The 19,467-nt window shown below is 41.6% G+C and overlaps 1 protein-coding gene across 1 annotated transcript in view; it reads right to left on the bottom strand.

Annotated features, from left to right (window-relative positions):
• The window catches only part of LOC133648912 (sorting nexin-25-like), a 43,459-nt gene that overhangs the window by 8,933 nt on the left and 15,059 nt on the right, over positions 1 to 19,467 (bottom strand). Inside the window, exons 4-13 of the mRNA XM_062045447.1 lie at positions 19,023 to 19,239; positions 18,390 to 18,562; positions 7,953 to 8,139; positions 6,623 to 6,693; positions 6,013 to 6,203; positions 1,898 to 2,029; positions 1,668 to 1,817; positions 1,450 to 1,575; positions 1,170 to 1,334; positions 119 to 250 (exon numbers count right to left, since the gene is read on the bottom strand). Of these exons, the coding sequence (XP_061901431.1) occupies positions 119 to 250; positions 1,170 to 1,334; positions 1,450 to 1,575; positions 1,668 to 1,817; positions 1,898 to 2,029; positions 6,013 to 6,203; positions 6,623 to 6,693; positions 7,953 to 8,139; positions 18,390 to 18,562; positions 19,023 to 19,239 (1,544 nt within the window). The remainder of the gene's footprint in view (positions 1 to 118; positions 251 to 1,169; positions 1,335 to 1,449; positions 1,576 to 1,667; positions 1,818 to 1,897; positions 2,030 to 6,012; positions 6,204 to 6,622; positions 6,694 to 7,952; positions 8,140 to 18,389; positions 18,563 to 19,022; positions 19,240 to 19,467) is intronic.

The following is a 19,467-nucleotide window of genomic DNA, read 5'->3' as shown; positions in this document are numbered from 1 at the left end:
AGCAAATGTTTTTTCCCTATCAAACATGTAATATGCGACACCATTAGAATTTATAGGACAAAGGAAGATTATGTATTATAATTTACACAATAAATAAATGACATCAAATAAATATTACTTCAGCTGTAGTAATGGTAGCCCTCCAGTGGCCCAGGTTTTCACACCACCAGTCAGTCCTGATAATATGTTGCTGGAGTTCACGATGTTCTCTTTCCATGGTTCCTATTTCTTCCTTTAGTTTGCTCACAATCTATAAACACAAAGACAACAGCAGGGAACCTTATGACCAATTATTAATTAATAATCATTAAAGGGGACCTAGGCTGAATGTCATCTTGTCTAACTTACAAATATTGTTACAATGTTAGATTCTTGTGTTACACGATGCCAACGCGTTAAATCATTGGTGTGAGTTTGCATGCAGTTGTGGATGCGTCTGTTTGCGAGTGTTTTGCAGTTTGGCTACATTATGACATCACAGCAAGGTGGACATCATTATTTGGACATTAAGTCAAACTCTCAGACAGATGAGAAGGAGCTGCTCCTCCTCTGCTTCAGGTTTTTGGAAGCAAAAGAAGGTAATATAAAGTATTATTTTCATCTAATCTTGGCATGAGCATAACACTACTGACGTGCGACATGCAGTGACATTAATGCTCTTAAAAGCAGCTTTTTTATGCAGCTCTGAAGCAATTGGCGAGCATGTAAGTTCACCTAAAGTTGTGACCAGGTGAATCTACTGTATATAATGTTTATGAAGTTTATTTTTGACCATGTCTGGAAAAAAAGCAGTGACAACTTCAAGATATAATTTAAACAGTGTACATTTTCAAATGATACCTTTGGAGAGGGAACACCTTCAAATCCAACATCTTGCTGACAGACTCAAAAAACAGGTTATATCAGTGACCGTGGGGCAAAATATACCCAGAATTCTTAACAAAGCATATCCAATAAATATTATCTGGACAACACAGAAGTGTTTTAAAATGTAGATTAAAATCATCAAAGGTCCCCTTTAAACATGATTGAAATTCTAAAAATATGCAGTTACAAATTCACTCGGATACAAAATCCTTTTATAGAATTTGTACTTTTCGGTTCTGTCAAATTTGAGCAACAACCTCAGAGAGTGCAGTATAAGAGATTATATGTCTTCGTTTCCTTACCCTTTTATCTGGTTTGGGGGCATTCTGAATAGAGCCCAGGGCCTGTCTCTTGTACTCAAATTTGTCATAGAGCTGGCGGAGTTTAGTGGCGGCATAGCTTGCCTGTTCGTTGATTCCTTTACTGCCCTCATCGCACACCTTCTCTACAGCATCTAAGCCCTGACACTGCAAGAAAACAATTACACATTTCTATGATATATACAAAAGTAAGAATTATCTAAACAACAATGCTTAAACAGATATTGTGCACGCATGTTATAAAGGTTTGACTGTATCTGACCCCTTCTTCTTTTTCTTCAGTGCTACACTGTGATTGGCTATGCTGCTCGTCTCGTCTGATCAGCCTCTCATACAGATCAGAAACCAAGAAAGAGGGGTAGTAACTCTCTCTCATTGTCTCAGCCACCTAGAAAATGACAAGTAGGGACATTTTACAACATCTTGAGAGTGACTACAATTCAGGCGACATTTTTTATGTGGGCTGACAGAGATAGTGACCTGTTCCTGTAGTCTCACAAAGACTTGAGTTCCTCTGTTCCCCACCAAACTTTGTTGGATCTCCTTAAGCAAAATCTTCTCCACTGGAATTTCTCTGCTCTCCACAAAAAACTTCTGGTAGATTTCCCCGACGATCTGGGGCACCTCATTCTATTAAACAAGAATAAATAACACAAACCCACATGCATTATACTGTAGTCAACATTTCATTGAGTTAGAACATGGGTGACCTTGTTGGCAGTTTTCAGGGTTTCTACCAATTCCCAGAAGCTTATCAGTGATCTCTTATCTACTCTTTCCATGTAATCTCTGAAATGTTCCCTGTAACCTGGATTGCACATGATGTCATCAAACAGGAGAATCTGGAAGCAAGGAGAAAAGATAAAGATACAGACTGCATCTTAAGCATAGCCAGAATTATCATAATAAAGAAGGCTGTCGGCAGCAGTGTGAAAGAAACTTATTGATCAATATTAGGCATTATTTTCTATATGCAGTGGTACCCTGGTTTTTGTACACCCCACTTTTCATATGATCTGAATTTTGATTTATATTTTCGCCAAAGATTTACCCCGGTTTGAGCCCAACAAACTAGCCCGTCTGCCAGTGTATTATTCTGTGGAATTGAGGGCCCAAAAACAGAATCCATCGTGTCGGTGGTGACTCAGTCCCTGTACCTTTTATTGAGTAGGGCGGCAACATAAACCACGAAAGAAAGTTGGGAGTCGTAGCACACTGCTGTGGGATTGTGGCATCACTACAGTGTGACATGTGTTGTAAAGGGCTGTCTTGGGGATGTGTGTGACGTCAATTAAGTTGTGTGGGCACACAGTCATTGTTCGTGCATTTTTAAATACAACACCAGTGCCAGCACTTTAATAAAAAAAGGTGATAAACACAATTTAATTCAAGAAAGAACGACAAAGGGTTGTAATGTAAAAGTTTCTAGTGAGTTTTAAGAAAGTCACAATACAGAGAGTGAGCCTGGCTAGTGTGTGTAATGATTGTACTTGCTGCTGAGATTTACAATACAATTCAAGCAAACAAGTAAACCGCTCTAACCTGCTAATCTTTAAAGGCCTACTGAAACCCACTACTACCGACCACGCAGTCTGATAGTTTATATATCAATGATGACATCTTAACATTGCAACACATGCCAATACGGCCGGGTTTAAATTTCCCGCTAAACTTCCGGTTGGAAACGCCTTTGGATGATGATGTATGCGCGTGACGTAGCCAGTGAAACAGGAGTATCGGTAGCCCATTGAAGCCAATACAAAATAGCTCTGTTTTCATTTCATAATTCCACAGTATTCTGGACATCTGTGTTGGTGAATCTGTTGCAATTTGTTCATTGCATTATGGAGAAAGAAGCTGAGCAAGCAAAGAAGAAAGTTGTCGGTGCGAAGCGGAGTATTTTGCGAGGGAAGTCAGCAACACAACACAGCCGGTGTTTCTATGCTTACATTCCCAAAAGATGCAGTCAAGATCGAAGAACTCGGACAACAGAGACTCTTACCAGGAGGACTTTGACTTTGATACACAGACGCCTGTAGATAACTGGGACAACACAGACTCTTACCAGGATTACTTTGATTTGGATACACAGACGTGCTACCGTGAGTACGCAGCAGCGCTTCCAAACATTGATCGCTTGCCCGTACGTGCGTGTCACGTACGTAACTTTGGGTAAATATATAAGCTTTATGAACCTTGGGTTAGGTGAACGGTCCTTTGGGCTGAGTGATTGTGTGTGTTGTGCAGGTGTTTGAATTGTATTGGCGGGTTATATGGACGGGAGCTAGGAGCTAGCATAACAAACACCTAGGTGTTTGTTATGCGGGATTAATTTGTGGCATATTAAATATAAGCCTGGTTGTGTTGTGGCTAATAGAGTATATATGTCTTGTGTTTATTTACTGTTGTAGTCATTCCCAGCTGAATATCAGGTCCCACCCGCCTCTCATAGCATATTCCTATCGGAATCGCTTCCACTCCCCACTAGTCCTTCACTTGCACTTTCCTCATCCACAAATCTTTCATCCTCGCTCAAATTAATGTGGAAATTGTCGCTTTCTCGGTCCGAATCGCTCTCACTTCTGGCCGCCATCACTGTAAACAATAGGGAACTTTGCGGAAATGTTCAACTGACTACGTCACGCTACTTCCGGTAGGGGCAAGGCTTTTTTTTTGTCAGATACCAAAAGTTGCGATCTTTATCGTCGTCGTTCTCTACTAAATCCTTTCAGCAAAAATATGGCAATATCGCGAAATGATCAAGTATGACACATAGAATAGATCTGCTATCCCCGTTTAAATAAAAAAAAAATCATTTCAGTAGGCCTTGTTGCGTCGACCAGCATTCCTCCAATGGGGAATTCAAATTGCTAGTCTCTCCTAGATTCTTTTTATGGCAATACGCTGATGTTTATATTCAATCTCCAGGCAATAGTTGGTATTTTGTAGTTTATTCTCAAAGCTTAGAGGACAAACCTGAGACCAACCCAGCACCCAAGCGTTCCCTAGCCCGGTCCAGATCGGTCCAGCTCGGTCTAGCTCAAACCCCCCGGAAGTCCCGTGATCTTCCGTCTGTCCCTCGCCCCCACTCTCTTTGTTTAGACTAGTCCGAGTTATCTCTACTCTGACACATTCCAATCTAGAAGGCCAACACCTTACTATGAGACTCAAAAGAAGGAAGAATACTAGCTATTCTTTATATGACTATAGGAGTTTAGAAAGAAGTAACACTTAAATATGGATATGCTTCCAACAAGTCCCCCTTTAAGATCTTCTATTAAGATCTTTATTACTTGTACAAAACTTATAAAGCACGCCCCACATTAAAGTAGGTGCTGTTTTTTTTCTTTAAGCAAGCTAGCAATAAAACAACAGCTTATTTACATGGGAGATAGATGGAAGGAGTCCACGTCAATGTCGTCATGGTCGGGGAAGTAAACCAACAATTCTCGAAAGTCTTAAAGTTACCACTTTGCTAGACCCCCTTTAGTGACACTTAGTCTAAGGGGCGATAAAGCAACCGCATGAGGCTATGATGGCCAAAAAAGCTCCGAATGGAGACCAAGACAGACTTAATTAGGTCAGTCCACCTGCCTAATGTGCTTAGAAGCCAATCTTTGAAGGGGTCAGAGAGAGAGTTCCTTAGACAGGGCCTGGAGGCCCTTTAAGGCCCTCTGAACTGAGCCATCGGGGGTAGTGTTGTTAGGAATGAAGGTACAACATTGGTCACAAAACATTGCACACACTCCTTTTTCCTTGGCTAGGATGCGGTCGAGGGCTATGCGGATCTGAACGGCCCTGAGGGAGGTCGGGGCAAGTTGTTCAGCAAGTCCCTCAACGGCGTCACGAGTCAGGTTGATTAGTCTCAACGGCGGCGGGGAGTTAGAGAGGCCGCTGAAACAGGAGTTCCAAGGGGTGTTAATTTGGTGAGTGGGGTCACCAGTCTAACCATAGCACAAAGCCCAACGGCTGACGTCGGGATTCTAATGTACAATCTGTGCTTCCCACAACACCAGAATAAGTCAGCTCGTGCCTAAGGGCCTATCCTAGAGCCATCTATCAGTGTGGTGCACCAGTAACGGTTGATGTCACCCAATTTGTTGGGGGACGGAGAGGGTCCTGTAATTTGAAAACGCGTGTAATTCAGCTTTTGGGCCACAAAGGGAAGAAGTCGGGTGGCATTGTCAACAGAAGGGTACACATGTCAGTCAACTTAAAAGGGGCGGGGTAAGTGTGGGAAAAGGGACATCCAGCGGAAGAAGCAACACAGTCACCCAGGTTTTGGCATCCACCTGAGCCACAGGTTGTCTGCACCCGCTCCTAAGGTCAAAGGTCAAAGTTACCAGGCCTTCGGTGGTGATGTCATTAGCACGCACGGATGTGAGCCTTTGAAACACCACCGAGGTGGGGTGGTACTTTAGGTGCTACAGAGAGTGTAGAGGTAGTTAACGCCCTCTGAATTAATTTGTAACGTAATAGAGTGAAACAGCGACCACATGGCTCTCAACTTCCCTCTCCACTCATTGTGTTCAGCAACAAATTTTCAATAAAGAGTAAAAGTAATTTTTATCCATTTCATTTGTCATCTGTATGTATTTCACATTGTGAACATAAAACTATAATTCTTCTGTATAAAATGTATTTTGTGGTAATGTTTTTGGGTGTTTGGAACAAATTGATTGGATTTATATTATTTTTGATGGGAAAAATTGCTTGGCTTTCTGACAGAACCTTTAGAAGAGATCACTACAGAAAACCGAGGTACCACTAGTTATTTTAGAATAAGTCATTTTCAGCCAACAATTAGAGTATGTCAAAAGAGTACCCTCTGTCTTTGGGGATCATCACTGTCATCAGTTCCTCCACCTTCATTGTTCTCATAATTTGGTCCACCGAGCAGACGGATCCGTTTCTCACATTGTTTCTTAGCAACAGTCAGCTGATTGATATATCGTTTCATATCTCGGGCTCTTAGCAGGTCTGCCTTCATGGCTGCAGATTCTTTGCCTTTTCGCTCTGAGAGAGAGATGGAGAGAACCAGATAACACAATTTCTTGGTGTGAAAGCATTGAGTCACTGCTCCTTTGCATTCAGAAGGGAAAGCCAGGTTCACAACATATTGCTTATTGGAACTTTGATAAAGTACTGTAAAATAGACTCTTGTTATCCTATATTATTTGGACCAGGGGGCTCCAACAGGTAACTTAGCATTGAGAGAATGGCTGCACTTTTTGAGTGGAAATCTGCTTTGTAAATAAAGTACAACTTAAATGTTGTCAGTCATATAAATAAAACAGAGTTTAACTAAGTTAGCAAATCATTTTGTAAAGCTGAGACAGTAAAAGAACAAACCAACAAAGAGAAAGCCCAAAAGTTTGATTACTCTGGAAAAAGGATGTGAAATTAATGAAAAAAATAAAATTATGTTAAGGTACCTTTCTGTTTCTTGAGCTGAGGCAGGTTGCTGATGGTGGTGGCATGAATAATCTCTACCACTATTTGATACCTACAGGGAGGAAAAGACATGTGGAAAGGTTTGTCTCTAAAAGTAGCAATAAATAAAGTATTATGTCATAATGTAAAAGTAGTATAACAAGCACATTTGTTACGCATTTAAAAAACACAGCATTGCAAATAAACTATTGATGTATCTGCAACATGTCCAAACCAAGTAAATAGCCACACTAATGAGACATAGCAGTAGGACATCGGTTCTGCATCAAAGTGGCTCGTACTGCCATAGAGGCACTGTCTGCTCCCATGGTAACCCCCACAGCAGCAAAAAGATGTGTCGTTAACACTGTTTGCTAAACAAGCTTGTGTACACGGCACATCTCAGACGGACGCAACCTGTTTAGCCGTGCTATGCCATAGAACAGGGGTGTCGAACTCAAATTCAGAGTGGGCCAAAATTTAAAACAGAACAAAGCTGCGGGCCAAAGTTGAACAAATTAACCTTTTAATAGGGACCCAAACAAGTTTTGCATTTAGTATTGAACAAGCAAGGCTTATGTAACCTTATAGTGACATGCAAAATCGAGTTTAAATAATAATAATAATAATAATAATAATTTAAAAATATCAATGGCATATCAAATACAATTTAAATAAAAATTGAATGCCTCTTTTCTATCTGGAGCCTTCTGAGGTAAATATCAACATTAACTTTTTCCACAGGCTAATAAATTTGAAAATAAAATAACAATGAATAAACCAACAGTTCAGGACTTTAAACTGCTCAGTTTGCAACACACTGATCTAATCTGATGTGCCCAAGCCAGATACCTGGCATCTTTTCTTTGATGATAGTTCAGGCTTTGAGCTGAGGCAACCTTTATTATCGAACGAAGGTGTTCATCAGTCATTATATCTCGTAGTCCACCCCCACAGTCTTGGGGGCGTGCCTTAAAGGTACTGCCTTTAACGTCCTCTACGAGCTGTCGTCACGTCCGCTTTTCATCCATTCTAACAACGTGCCGGACCAGTCACAAGATATGTGCGGCATCTGTACGCACACACACGTGAATACAACGCATACTTTATCAACAGCGATACAGGTTACGCTGAGGGTAGCCGTATAAACAACTTTAACACTGTTAGAAATATACGCCACACTGTGAATCCACACCAAACAAGAATGACAAACACATTTCGGGAGAACATCCGCACCGTAACACAACATAAACACAACAGAACGAATACTCAGAACCCTTTGCAGCACTAACTCTTCCGGGACGCTACATGTGCATGTTTTCAATGTCATACCTGAGTTGTTTGAGGAAAAGGACATCTGTGGAGGTTGATATCAGCTTGATAAAGTCTTCATAAGAGGCAGCGTAGGTGTATGCTTTCTTCTGCTGCTCAGTCTGATGCTCCCGCTGCTCCAGTTGAGCCAACAGCATCCTGTTAATGGAGTCAGGGTCGCTGAGCACTTCCACCAAAGGCTTCAACACTGCAATGTATATGCAACACAAATGACATAAAGCAATTATTCTGTTCTACAGTCAGTGGACATTGGAATACACATGTGTTCATACATATCGCTAATACAAACCATGTAATACAAACATAAACATGAGACAATACATTTTGTGTTTGCAACAGTTGTTTACGCACCCAAGGAAGACAGTGGTACCTGCATTCAAATATAAATTATCCATCCATTTTCTACTGCTTCTCCCTTTTGGGGTCGCGGGGGTACACCCTGGACAAGTCGCCACCTCATCACAGGGCCAACACAGATAGACAGACAACATTGACACTCAAATTCACACACTAGGGCCAATTTAGTATTGCCAATCAACCTGAAGTCAGTGAGGTTGAGAGGTTACTACACTCTCTTCCGGACAACAAAGTAGCTGGTGTAGACAACCTGGATAGTAAATTACTGAAAATGACTGCTGGTATCATATCAGTGCCTGTTTGTCATATTTTTAATAAATGTTTACAAGTGGGCCTGTGTCCAAAGATATGGAAGGTGGCTAAGGTTACTCCTCTACGTAAGGATACCAAATTGGCTTTCAATGAGGGCAATTCTAGACCAATAAGCATCCTACCTGGGTTATGTAAAATACTGGAGAAATGTGTGTATGCACAAATTCAAGCTTACTTTCAATCAAATGGGCTAGCAACTGATTCTCAACATGCATATAGAACGGGCCACTCTACGTCCACGGCTCTTATACAAATGACGGACGATTGGCTTAATGCTATAGATAATTCTATGTTGGTTGGAGCTGTGCTGTTAGATTTTAGTGCTGCATTTGACGTGATTGACCACTCTCTTTTAATTGAGAAACTTAAATGTTATGGTTTTAATACTTCAAGTTTAATGTGGATACAGAGTTATTTGTCCTCAAGATCACAACAGGTGTATCTTAATGGCAGCTTGTCTAATAGCAGAAGTTTGGATTGTGGTGTTCCACAGGGAAGTTGCCTAGGACCTTTACTTTTTTCTATATTCACCAATGATTTACCTTGGGCTACCGGGCGTGCAAGATTGGTTCTTTATGCTGATGATGCAACCTTATATCATGCTGCACCATCATGCAGTGTACTTAATGTAGTATTGAGTGAGGAACTAAAAGCTGTGCATGACTGGACAGTATGTAACAGACTTGTCCTTAACACCTCAAAAACAAAAAGTATTATATTGGGGACTAGGCGAGGGTTATCTTGTGACCCAAAGTTGGATTTGAGGCTAGGTATTTCAACAGTTCAACAGGTCAGAAGTGCCAAGCTCCTTGGAGTGATGCTGGACTGCACTCTATCCTGGTCAAATCATATCAGTGATATAGTTACAAAGATGGGAAGGGCTGTTGGTATTTCCAGGAAATGTGCTGGTTTTGCCGATCCACCTCTTCTTTGTCAAATTGTTAAGAGTTTAGTCTTGTGTCATATTGACTATTGTTCTACAGTCTGGGCGTCTGCTGCAAGTGGTGAGATCAGTAAGCTCCAGATTGTCCAGAATAGGGCAGCAAGGCTGGTTCTTGGTTGTTCACTAAGAACCAATGTGAACCAAATGCATGCTTCTCTTACCTGGCTAACAGTGCAGAACAGGTTGTTGGCTAATACTCTTATATTGTTCAAATCAGTAACCGGTAGTAAAACTCCTGCTTTTCTCATGGCCCAAATAGTTCACAGTAGCACTATACATAATCACAATACCAGGGCATCCAGTGAGGGGCATTTTGTACTCCCTCGTCCCAGGAAGAATGCTTTGCGGAAATCTTTTATTTATAGATCTTTATCGCTCTGGAATAACCTGCCTCGAATTCTCACCAGCATTGAAAGTAAACAGGTTTTTAAAAAGAGAGTAATATTTTATCTGAGTTTTTAAATTAGTTTGCTCATTGATGATTTGTTTGGTTTTATATTGTGTAGTTATATTTATATGGCAATTATTATTCTGTGACTGTAAATTGTTTGCTTGTTTTTTATTGATGCTTTTATTTTTTTCTGCATTGTGTAGGTTATAATTATATGCTTTTACTTGTAATTGTATTGAACTGTGGACCCCAGGAAGACTAGTGGGTTGTTGAGGCAACCAGCTAATGGGGATCCTTAATAAAAATCAAATCAAAATCAAATCTATCCCCAGGTGCATGTTTTTGGCGGTGGGAGGAAGCCGGAGTACCCGTTGGGAACCCACGCAGTCACGGGGAGAACAAAAAGCATAATTCAAAAACATGTAAACAGTTTTGAAGGAAATTGTGCTACAATAGGACTAACATTTTTTTAATTATCTTATCTATCTAGTAGATGGATTCACAATGGTGCATAGTAAATAGGGGTGTTGCCCAAAAATATTTGATTCACATTCAAATCACAATTTGTATTTGTTGCAATTCTGAGTGAATTCTACATTTTCAAGACTTTACTTTTAAGAACATGTTTTTAAGGCCAGCTTTAAGCTTACTCGCTGTGCGTGTACGTCGTACATCACCAGCCAAAAGGAGATTTTATAACCGGTAACCTGTTTTGATAACACATTGTGAGAATCGGTTTGAATTGAGAATCGATTCTGCACTAAACCAACAAACATAGTATCAAAATCAAATTGAATCATGAGTTGTTGTAAGATTCACATCCCTGATAGTAAACATCGGAAATATTTGCAAAAAATGGATAAAGATTATAAGTACAGTATATCCTGCATTTTACGCAATTCAGCATTTGTCACCAAGCAAATTTTCCAATTGTTTGTTAAAACATTTGTTTGTTAATCTTTTCTCCTCTTTTTTACAGCACAAGGTAGCTAAATACAGCAGAATGAGGTGATGTCAGAGGGAGATAGTGCTGTGGCGCTGCTTCAGTGGGCTGAAAGCGTCCCCACATCATACATAAGCATGGTTGAAGGGCTAGACCAGATCTGGGCATTCTGCGGCCCGCGGGCCGCATCCGGCCCTTTGTACGTCCCTGTCCGGCCCGCGTGAGGCCAATCATAAATTACAAAATACATTTTAAAAAGTATCTATTTCGAGTGTGCAATACAACGGTGCTGCTTTTGTTTTGAAAAGCGTTATTTGTATTACTTCCGTGTGGACGTATGCTTGTGCGTGCAGCGGCAATCACAAATGACAAAATAAATTTTAAAAAACATCTATGTCGTGCGTGCAATACAACTGTGCTGCTTTTATTTTGAAAAGTGTTATTTATGGGCGTATGTCCATGTGAGTGAAGGTGCACAGCGACAAGTGATGCCCGGTTATCCCCGAGACGCTAAAAAAAGAAAAGTTGATGACGAATGGCGTGTTTTCGACAAGACATGGACTGCACAGGTTGCTGTGTTTAAAGAATATAGTGTAACGACCTGCTGAAGTTGATGTTGTGTTTTTGAGTTGCGTAAATGAGGAGTGAGGATGGACGTGCGTGTGGAAGGGACGAGATAAGTTGAGCTGTGTTAGTATAGGTTGCTCAATAAAAGTTTAAAAAGAGTGTCAGACTTGGTGTGCACTTTTTCTGGACGCTACATTTGGTATCATAAGTAAAACTTTGTGCATACTGCCGCTGCTTAATTGTGTGCGCATTCTGCGCTGCTTGTGTGCGTATACTGCGCTGCTTGTGTGCTCAGCCTGCTACGTCATCGGGAGGTACGTGCCACGATGTTTCCTGGCGACTTTGTCAAGATGGAACGGGAGGGAAAGGACATTGAGTGGGGACTTATGGTGCCGGCAGCACTGCAGATGTCTGTGTGTATCCCGGACATGAGAAGCTCGTCGCAAAGAGGGAGAGAAAGGGAGGAAGGAGAGAGGCAGCGTCTACAGGTGCAGCGCACGCTGCTTGGCATGGGGGAATTCCGCCCTCAATGAAGACTCCCAGGTTTGATGGCAAGGCGAACTGGGAGGCATTTCATCCCACTTCTGACACCAAGTGCACACAGAGTCTGACATTCTTTTTAAACTGTTATTGAGCAACCTATACTAACACAGCTCAACTTATCTCGTTCTTTCCACACGCACGTCTATCCTCACTTCTCATTTCCGCAACAGCAACGCTTCCTCCTTCTTCGCCAATCACCTTACAGGCGTGCTACGTTCACAACAAAGAGGATGCAGGATAAAGTGACAGAAATTGAAATTTTTGCATTGTATTATACATCAGGAAGTGTTTTGTAAGAAAGTGTTAAAAATAAAACCATCAAAAGCCATCTGCTTTTGTATAAAGATAAGTTAGGTTAAATAAAAATATTATTATTATTATTATTTATCTTACGGTATATCAAAAATAATTTGAGCAAAATTTAATTGAAATATTGTCGGTGTGGTCCTCCAGCAGTGCTCGGGTTGCTCATGCGGCCCCCGGTAAAAATTAATTGCCCACCCCTGGGCTAGACTGTGGCTGCATTTCCAGTGCAATTTTTCGCAAAATAAAAGCGATATTTCTAACATTTTGACAACGTACTTGTAGGTGTTTCCATTAAAGGGTGTTTTGCGTCATGAGCCGTAATTTTTCGAAAATCTCATCCTGCGAGACTCCACTTTGAGGAAGATATTGCAGTCACCACTGTTGACGTGATGTCAGTAGTAGACAAAGGCAGCGGGTGATCGCTCAAAGGCAACGTCCTTTCGGCCCCCTTGACATCTTTCGGACATGTGGGTCTCACCGAGCCTGCGGGTCAGCCTCTATTCCTGGGAAGGGACCCGTGAGACGTCTTCCTCCTGACCAACCAATCTGAAGTGAGGCCAAGATGACCCGTCTGCCCGAGTTGTCCTGCATTGGCGCCCCGCCGGTTCGGTCTTAAGTGACCTCTAAATATCAAAATGTCTCTAACACTACCTCATGAGAGCGCAAAAACGTTTTAGCGATATTTGGGTGTTTGAAATATGGGTGTTTCCATTACCAGTTTCTTATTGCGATATTTAGGGGCGTTGGTTCCTCTCTTTAAGAAGGGGAACAGGAGGATGTTTTCCAACTATTGTGGGATTACACCCTTCAGCCTTCCTGGTAAGGTCTATTTAGCAGAGGTGGGACCAAGTCATTGCTTTGCAAGTCACAAGTAAGTCTCAAATCTTTGCCCTCAAGTCTCGAGTCAAGTCCCGAGTCAAGACAGGCAAGTCCCGAGTCAAGTCCAAAGTCAAGACTGGAAAGTCTCAAGTCAAGTCCCAAGTCCTGCATTTTGAGTTTCGAGTCCTTTCAAGTCCTTTTAACCACAGATTAATATTTTTACACAGATTGTGTATGCTTTTAAAACGCTGTATTTATTTATTAAAACAAGTGCATTTGAAATTGCAGGGAAAAAAAGTGCTGACATTGCAATTCATAATAGCACTATTAACCAGTAATTTTAATAGTTTAAACCATTTTAAACATTTAACTAATTCCTTTACAGAATAAACACATTTGAAAAAACAAGTGCAACTGTACTTATTTGTACAAAAGTGTTAACATTGTATTTCCATGGCATATTGCATTGTAACTAGTTCCACAGCAGTTTCTATTCTGTTCTTACCTTATGTCATTGATCTCATCTTATACTGTACGTGTGTTGATGTGTGCGTACACATGAAAAACATAAATACATGAACATAACAATGAACAGAGTTGTACTTTTTAGATGTCAGGCCCCTATGCAATATGTACACATATTGTTAATATAGTATACATTTTAACTGACCTTTATTTGACTATGTTTGTCATTTTATAAGTGGCTAAAATATGCGGTGCTGCTGACCGCCGTCTAACGTTACGTTACTGTGTGTGATACATTGACTAACGTAACATTAAGTGTAGGTACCTCATGCAACCCTGCTTAAAAAAAATCACTTGACAAAAAGTATGAATAAGGTAGCGAACTGCAGTGGACGCATCAGATTGCCGTGTTTGCAATGACGTTATAACCATAGACATCTTATAAGTAGACGCAGCATTGGCTGCTGTGACGCGAGCAATTTGGCCGCCATCTTGAAGTGGTGCACTGCTGTCGATCCCAGGCAAGGTTTTCTGTAGTGTGCTGCTCCAACGCCTAAAAGACGAGGTAGATAACATCTTAAGGGAAGAGCAAGCCGGCTTCCGAAAGGGAAGGTCCTGCGCGGAACAGATTTTCACTCTTCGCAACATCATAGAACAGTGCCAAGAACTCCAGACACCCCTCATCATCAATTACATCGATTTCAAGAAAGCCTTCGACAGTATCCACCGGGAATCACTGTGGCAGATCCTCCAGCTATACAGTATACCATCAAAGTACGTCAACATCTTCAGAGCCCTGTACCATAACTCCACCTGTCGAGTGAAAACCACCAACAGGACAACCGACGACTTTGACATTGTGACCGGGGTAAGACAAGGTTGCATCTTGTCTCCCTTACTGTTCATCATTGTCATAGACTATGTCATGAGGAAGTCTGTCGTCGGAGCAAACCTCGGCATTAAGTGGGGAGGGGGCAGACTGGCAGATCTGGACTTTGCGGACGACTTGGCTCTGCTTAGCCATTCCTACGCTGCACTCCAAAAATTGACTAACAATCTGCATGAGCAAGGGGAAAAAGTCGGCCTACGTATAAGCCAAGAGAAGACCAAGGCCATGACCGTTGCACAAGACCAAAACGTTCCACTGCTCACCGTAAGCGAACAAGGCATAGAGTATGTTGAGAACTTCACGTATCTTGGAAGCAACATCTCAAACACTGGAGATGCAGAAAAGGATGTACAGACCAGAATCGGAAAAGCTGCAGGAGTCTTCCAACGCCTCCGGAATATCTGGTCATCAAAATCTATCAGTACGTCCACCAAGCTGCGCCTCTATATGTCAGTGGTCATCCCTACAGTGACCTATGCCTGTGAGACATGGATGAAGACATCAACCATTACAAACAAGCTGGATGTCTTCCACCGACGGTGCCTCAGATACATCTTGAGGATCTCATGGAGAGACCACATCACCAATGAAGAGGTGATGAGAAGGGCAGGGGTAGCACCATTGTCTGATATAGTCTCTGATATGAGAAGGAGAATGGCTGGACACGTACTCCGACTGCCAAAAGAGAGACCGGCAAGTGTGGCAATGGACTGGGTGCCAGAAGGGGGAAAGAGGAAGAGAGGACGGCCAAAGAAGACGTGGAGACAAACAGCCAAGGAAGACCTGAGAGAGATGGGAGTCAGCTGGTATGGAGCAAGAAGGGTCGCCAGTGACCGGAACAAATGGAGGGGACTCGTCGCCCAATGTTCCAACAGGAATGGGAGGAACTAAGTCTAAGTAAGTCTTGAAGTGGTGACGAGGAGCCGGCGAGCAGCCTAAACTGACAGTTGACAGGTAGAAAACAAAGATGTTGTTCAGCGTTTTCCTACTCAAATGAGCGGACTGTTGAAAATAGGAATCGGGGATTACTTTTCACGAGTAAGATTTAACATTAACATACTATTGGTTTTATTTTATGAAAATAATATTACCACAGAGTTGAGAAGGAGCAAAGATCTTCAATATTTGTATGTGAAAATCACAAATAAATCTTCTGGGGGAGGATGACCCCCATACAGGGGTTTGGTTTACAAACTTTCAGCCCCACCTAAAACAAAATTCACCAGCCGCCACTGATTATGATGCATTCTCATTTTAGGCAAAATATAAGACAATACTTTCTTAACAGTATAATTGTAACCAAGAATAAGTCTTCAAGTAACAATATTCAAATACTAACATTGTTGGGTAAGACAGCATTTGCTTTTATTCTGAATCCAGTTAAACAAATTGGTGGTTTTAGTTGATATAAAGACTTCCAGGTGTTTATATATGTTGAAGTATTTGGCAGACGCTTTTATCCAAAGCGACATACATAAAAAATGCATATAAAACAATCACTGTAAACATGATCATTTAAGGGAAGAATGTAATACAAAATATTAATACAAAGTGTCAAGACAGAATAAACTCTCTGCTGCTGCAGCAACAGAGATACAGTCTATAAGATATATAGATATCTAATGTATTCATACATTGTTTGTGTAGGATATACGCATGTATATATAACCTAATCATATTGTTTCTTCAATTTAAAAATAGCTGACCGTTTATTTCCCCTTTCTCTGGGATTATATTCCCAGTTTTGATCTGGGACGTCTGGTCACTTATAGCATATAAGAATATTCTATTACTGTTAAGCAAACTATGAATAATAAAACATGTGTCCATTATCATAGCTACACGTATGACAAAAAAGCGCGTGAAAATATGTGGTATTCAGTGAGGTAAAATGAATTAAATGCGCTGACAGTTCATTGCTCCTGCCAAATGAATTGCACTGAGTGCAGCGGATCACCACTCCGTCTCGTCTGCGCCAGTAGGCAGTAGCGCTCCATGCTGCGTACCTTTAGAAGATGTCTATGGTTATAACGTTAGCAGTGAGTTTACAGCCTCACTGATTTAACTACACAGCAAATAAAAGTAATGTTACTTAGCCAATAAACGTTATCTTACATTCAAAACTTACCCTTCTTTGTGCAACTTCAAATGTCGAACAAAGTTGGAAGTTGTTGCGTCTCCGTCTGTAATATTCGAAATGCGTGATTTGCATACGGCAATTCGTTTTTTGTTGACCAAGTCGTAGTTTTTATACCCGAACGAAACCAACTTTGGCATCACTTTTTCTCACTGCCGCGCTGTTTGACAACTCTTGTTCATTGGTTGTCCTGCAATTTGATTGGATGAATGCTGTGTGATGAAAACAATGTAGATCTAATTTGATTGGCTGTTGTACTGAGAGCACACACGCTGACACACACAACACGCTGATAGACAGACACGTAGAAAATGAAAGATACGGAGCGCTCCCAAATAACTTTTTAAGCTTTGGGTTTTGGGGAAAGTAGCAAGTCATGTCAAGTCAAAAGCCTCAAGTCCAAGTGAAGTCACAAGTCATTGATGTTAAAGTCTAAGTCGAGTTGCAAGTCTCTTTACATTTTGTCAAATCGAGTCTAAAGTCATCAAATTCATGACTCTAGTCTGACTCGAGTCCAAGTCATGTGACTCGAGTCCACACCTCTGCTATTTAGGTGTACTGTAGAGGAGGCTACACCGGATAGTCAAACCTCGGATTAATGAGGAGCAGTGTGGTTTTCGTCCTGGTCATGGAACTGTGGGCAGGATCCTCGAGGGTGCATGGGAGTTTGCGTGAAAAGTCTATATGTGCTTTGTAGACTTGGAGAAGGAATTTGACCGTGTCCCTCGGGAAGTCCTGTGACGAATCGCACCACCTGATTGTGGCGGTATGTTCCCTGTATGACTGGTGCCAGAGCTTTGTCCGCATTGCTTGCAGTAAGTGCGAACCGTTTCCAGTGAAGGTTGGACTCTGCCAGGGATGCCCTTTGTCACCTGTTCTGTTCATAACTTTTATGGACAGAATGTGTAGATGCAGTCAGAGCATTGAGGGGATCTGGTTTGGTGGCTGCATGATAAGGTCTCTGCTTTTTGAACATGTGGTCCTGCTGGCTTGTCCTGGCCAGGATCTTCAGCTCTCACGGGATCGGTTCACGGCTGGGATGAGAACCAGCACCTCCAAGTCAGAGTCCATGGTTCTTACCCGTAAAGGGGTGGGGTGCCATCTCCGGGTTGTGGAGGAGATCTTGCCCCAAGTGGAGGAGTTCAAGTACCTCAGAGTCTTACTGACAAGTGAGGGAATAGTGGATCGTGAGATTGTCAGGCGTATTGGTGCAGCTTCTGCAGTGATCTGTCGTAGTAAAGAAGGAACTGAGTTGGAAGGCAAAGTTCTCAATTTACCGTTCAATTTGCGTCCCTATCATCACCAATGGTCATGAGCTTTGGTTTGTGACTGAAAGGACAAGATCGCGAATACAAGCGGCTGAAATTAGTTTGCTCCATCGGGTGGCAGGGCGCTCCTTTAGAGACAGGGTGAGAAGCTCTGTCATTCAGAAGGAGCGCAGAGTAAAGCCACTGCTCTTCCACATAGAGAAGAGCCAGATGAGGTGGTTTGGGCATCTGGTCAGGATGCCACCCTAACGCCTCCCTTTAGGGCACGTTTGACCGGTAAGTTACTCAAATTAGTTCGTGACAGATCTGTATGAATTATACTTGCTTACATTTAAAAGGAAACATTTATGTTTATCTGTGCCATTATTCCCAATTGAACATGTTTTACTGTTTTTTTACATGGAGGGTGTGAACTTTAACAACTGCAATTTCTAAAGGTACTGACATACAATCACACAGAGTGACCCAAAAAAACAAGCTCATGATTCTGTCAATACCTTTAGTTGTGATGACTTCTGTGAGGCAGCAGCGTAGTGTGTGAGACTTGGCATCATTTTGTGGCAGTAGACATAACAGCAGTATTCTGGCTACACAGCGCAGGAAGGCCAGCTCTGACTCAGGACTGACCAAACTCGAATGGAGAGGAAACGGCCGAGCTCCTTCATCCGGTCTGCATTAGAAAGACACACAGTGAGGGTATGCTGTCAATTTGACGGTAGCTGCTAAAAGTCTTCTTGATGTTAATACAAAGCACTATATTATATCTATTATATCTTTCAAGGGACACATTTGTTTTCAAAGCACATACTGTAGACAAATGGGTAGACTGATCTCATTAAACAAGTCTTGCTTGGTTTGCCAAGATAAAACTAGTTCATGAGTGAATGCTTGCACTTGTGAGTGAGAGTGTTAGTAAGCAGAAAGTGAGTGCAAATGATGCAAATATTTCCATTTACACAAACAAAAAGGGCAGAGTGGACCTAATGAGTCAGAGCTTTGTGCAAAAGTTGTCCACACTCAGAGAGGTGACATTATTACATGAGTAAACTACACCACATCGTTAACCATTCATTATTTAAAAGGTTGTTATGGGTGTAAACATGTGTGGGTGTGTGTGTGTGTGTGTGTACCTTGCAGATGCAGCTTTGAGGGCAGTGAAGTGTCTATGTAAAATCCGGATTGTGTCATAACACACCACGTTAACAAGATCTATATCAGCAAGTCGGAATCTCAACTGCCCAATCATCTGCCACCAATCCTCCGACAACATGGTGTACAACTGGCCCTCATCACGGCTCAAAGGAATGTACCAAGACAGGATGTAGTCTCTGTAGGCATAGTCCAACACTGTGGAGACAACAAATGTCGAAGTAGATTATCTTTTTTGGAGGAAGACAAGACAGACTGTTATAACAGCAAGGAACACAAGACATCAGAGACAAAGCTAAAAGATATTCTGTACATTTGTGTATACGGGTGCATCTCAATTCATTAGAAACATTTATTTCACTACTCGTTCAATTCAAAAAGTGAAACCCTTTATAGTCTACAGATTCACTACACACAGAGTGAAAT

This window comes from Entelurus aequoreus, linkage group LG04, assembly GCF_033978785.1.
Source record: "Entelurus aequoreus isolate RoL-2023_Sb linkage group LG04, RoL_Eaeq_v1.1, whole genome shotgun sequence".
Taxonomy (NCBI): domain Eukaryota; kingdom Metazoa; phylum Chordata; class Actinopteri; order Syngnathiformes; family Syngnathidae; genus Entelurus; species Entelurus aequoreus.
The sequence above is the reverse complement of the archived record's forward strand: the minus strand, read 5'-3'. Positions and strand labels throughout refer to the sequence as shown.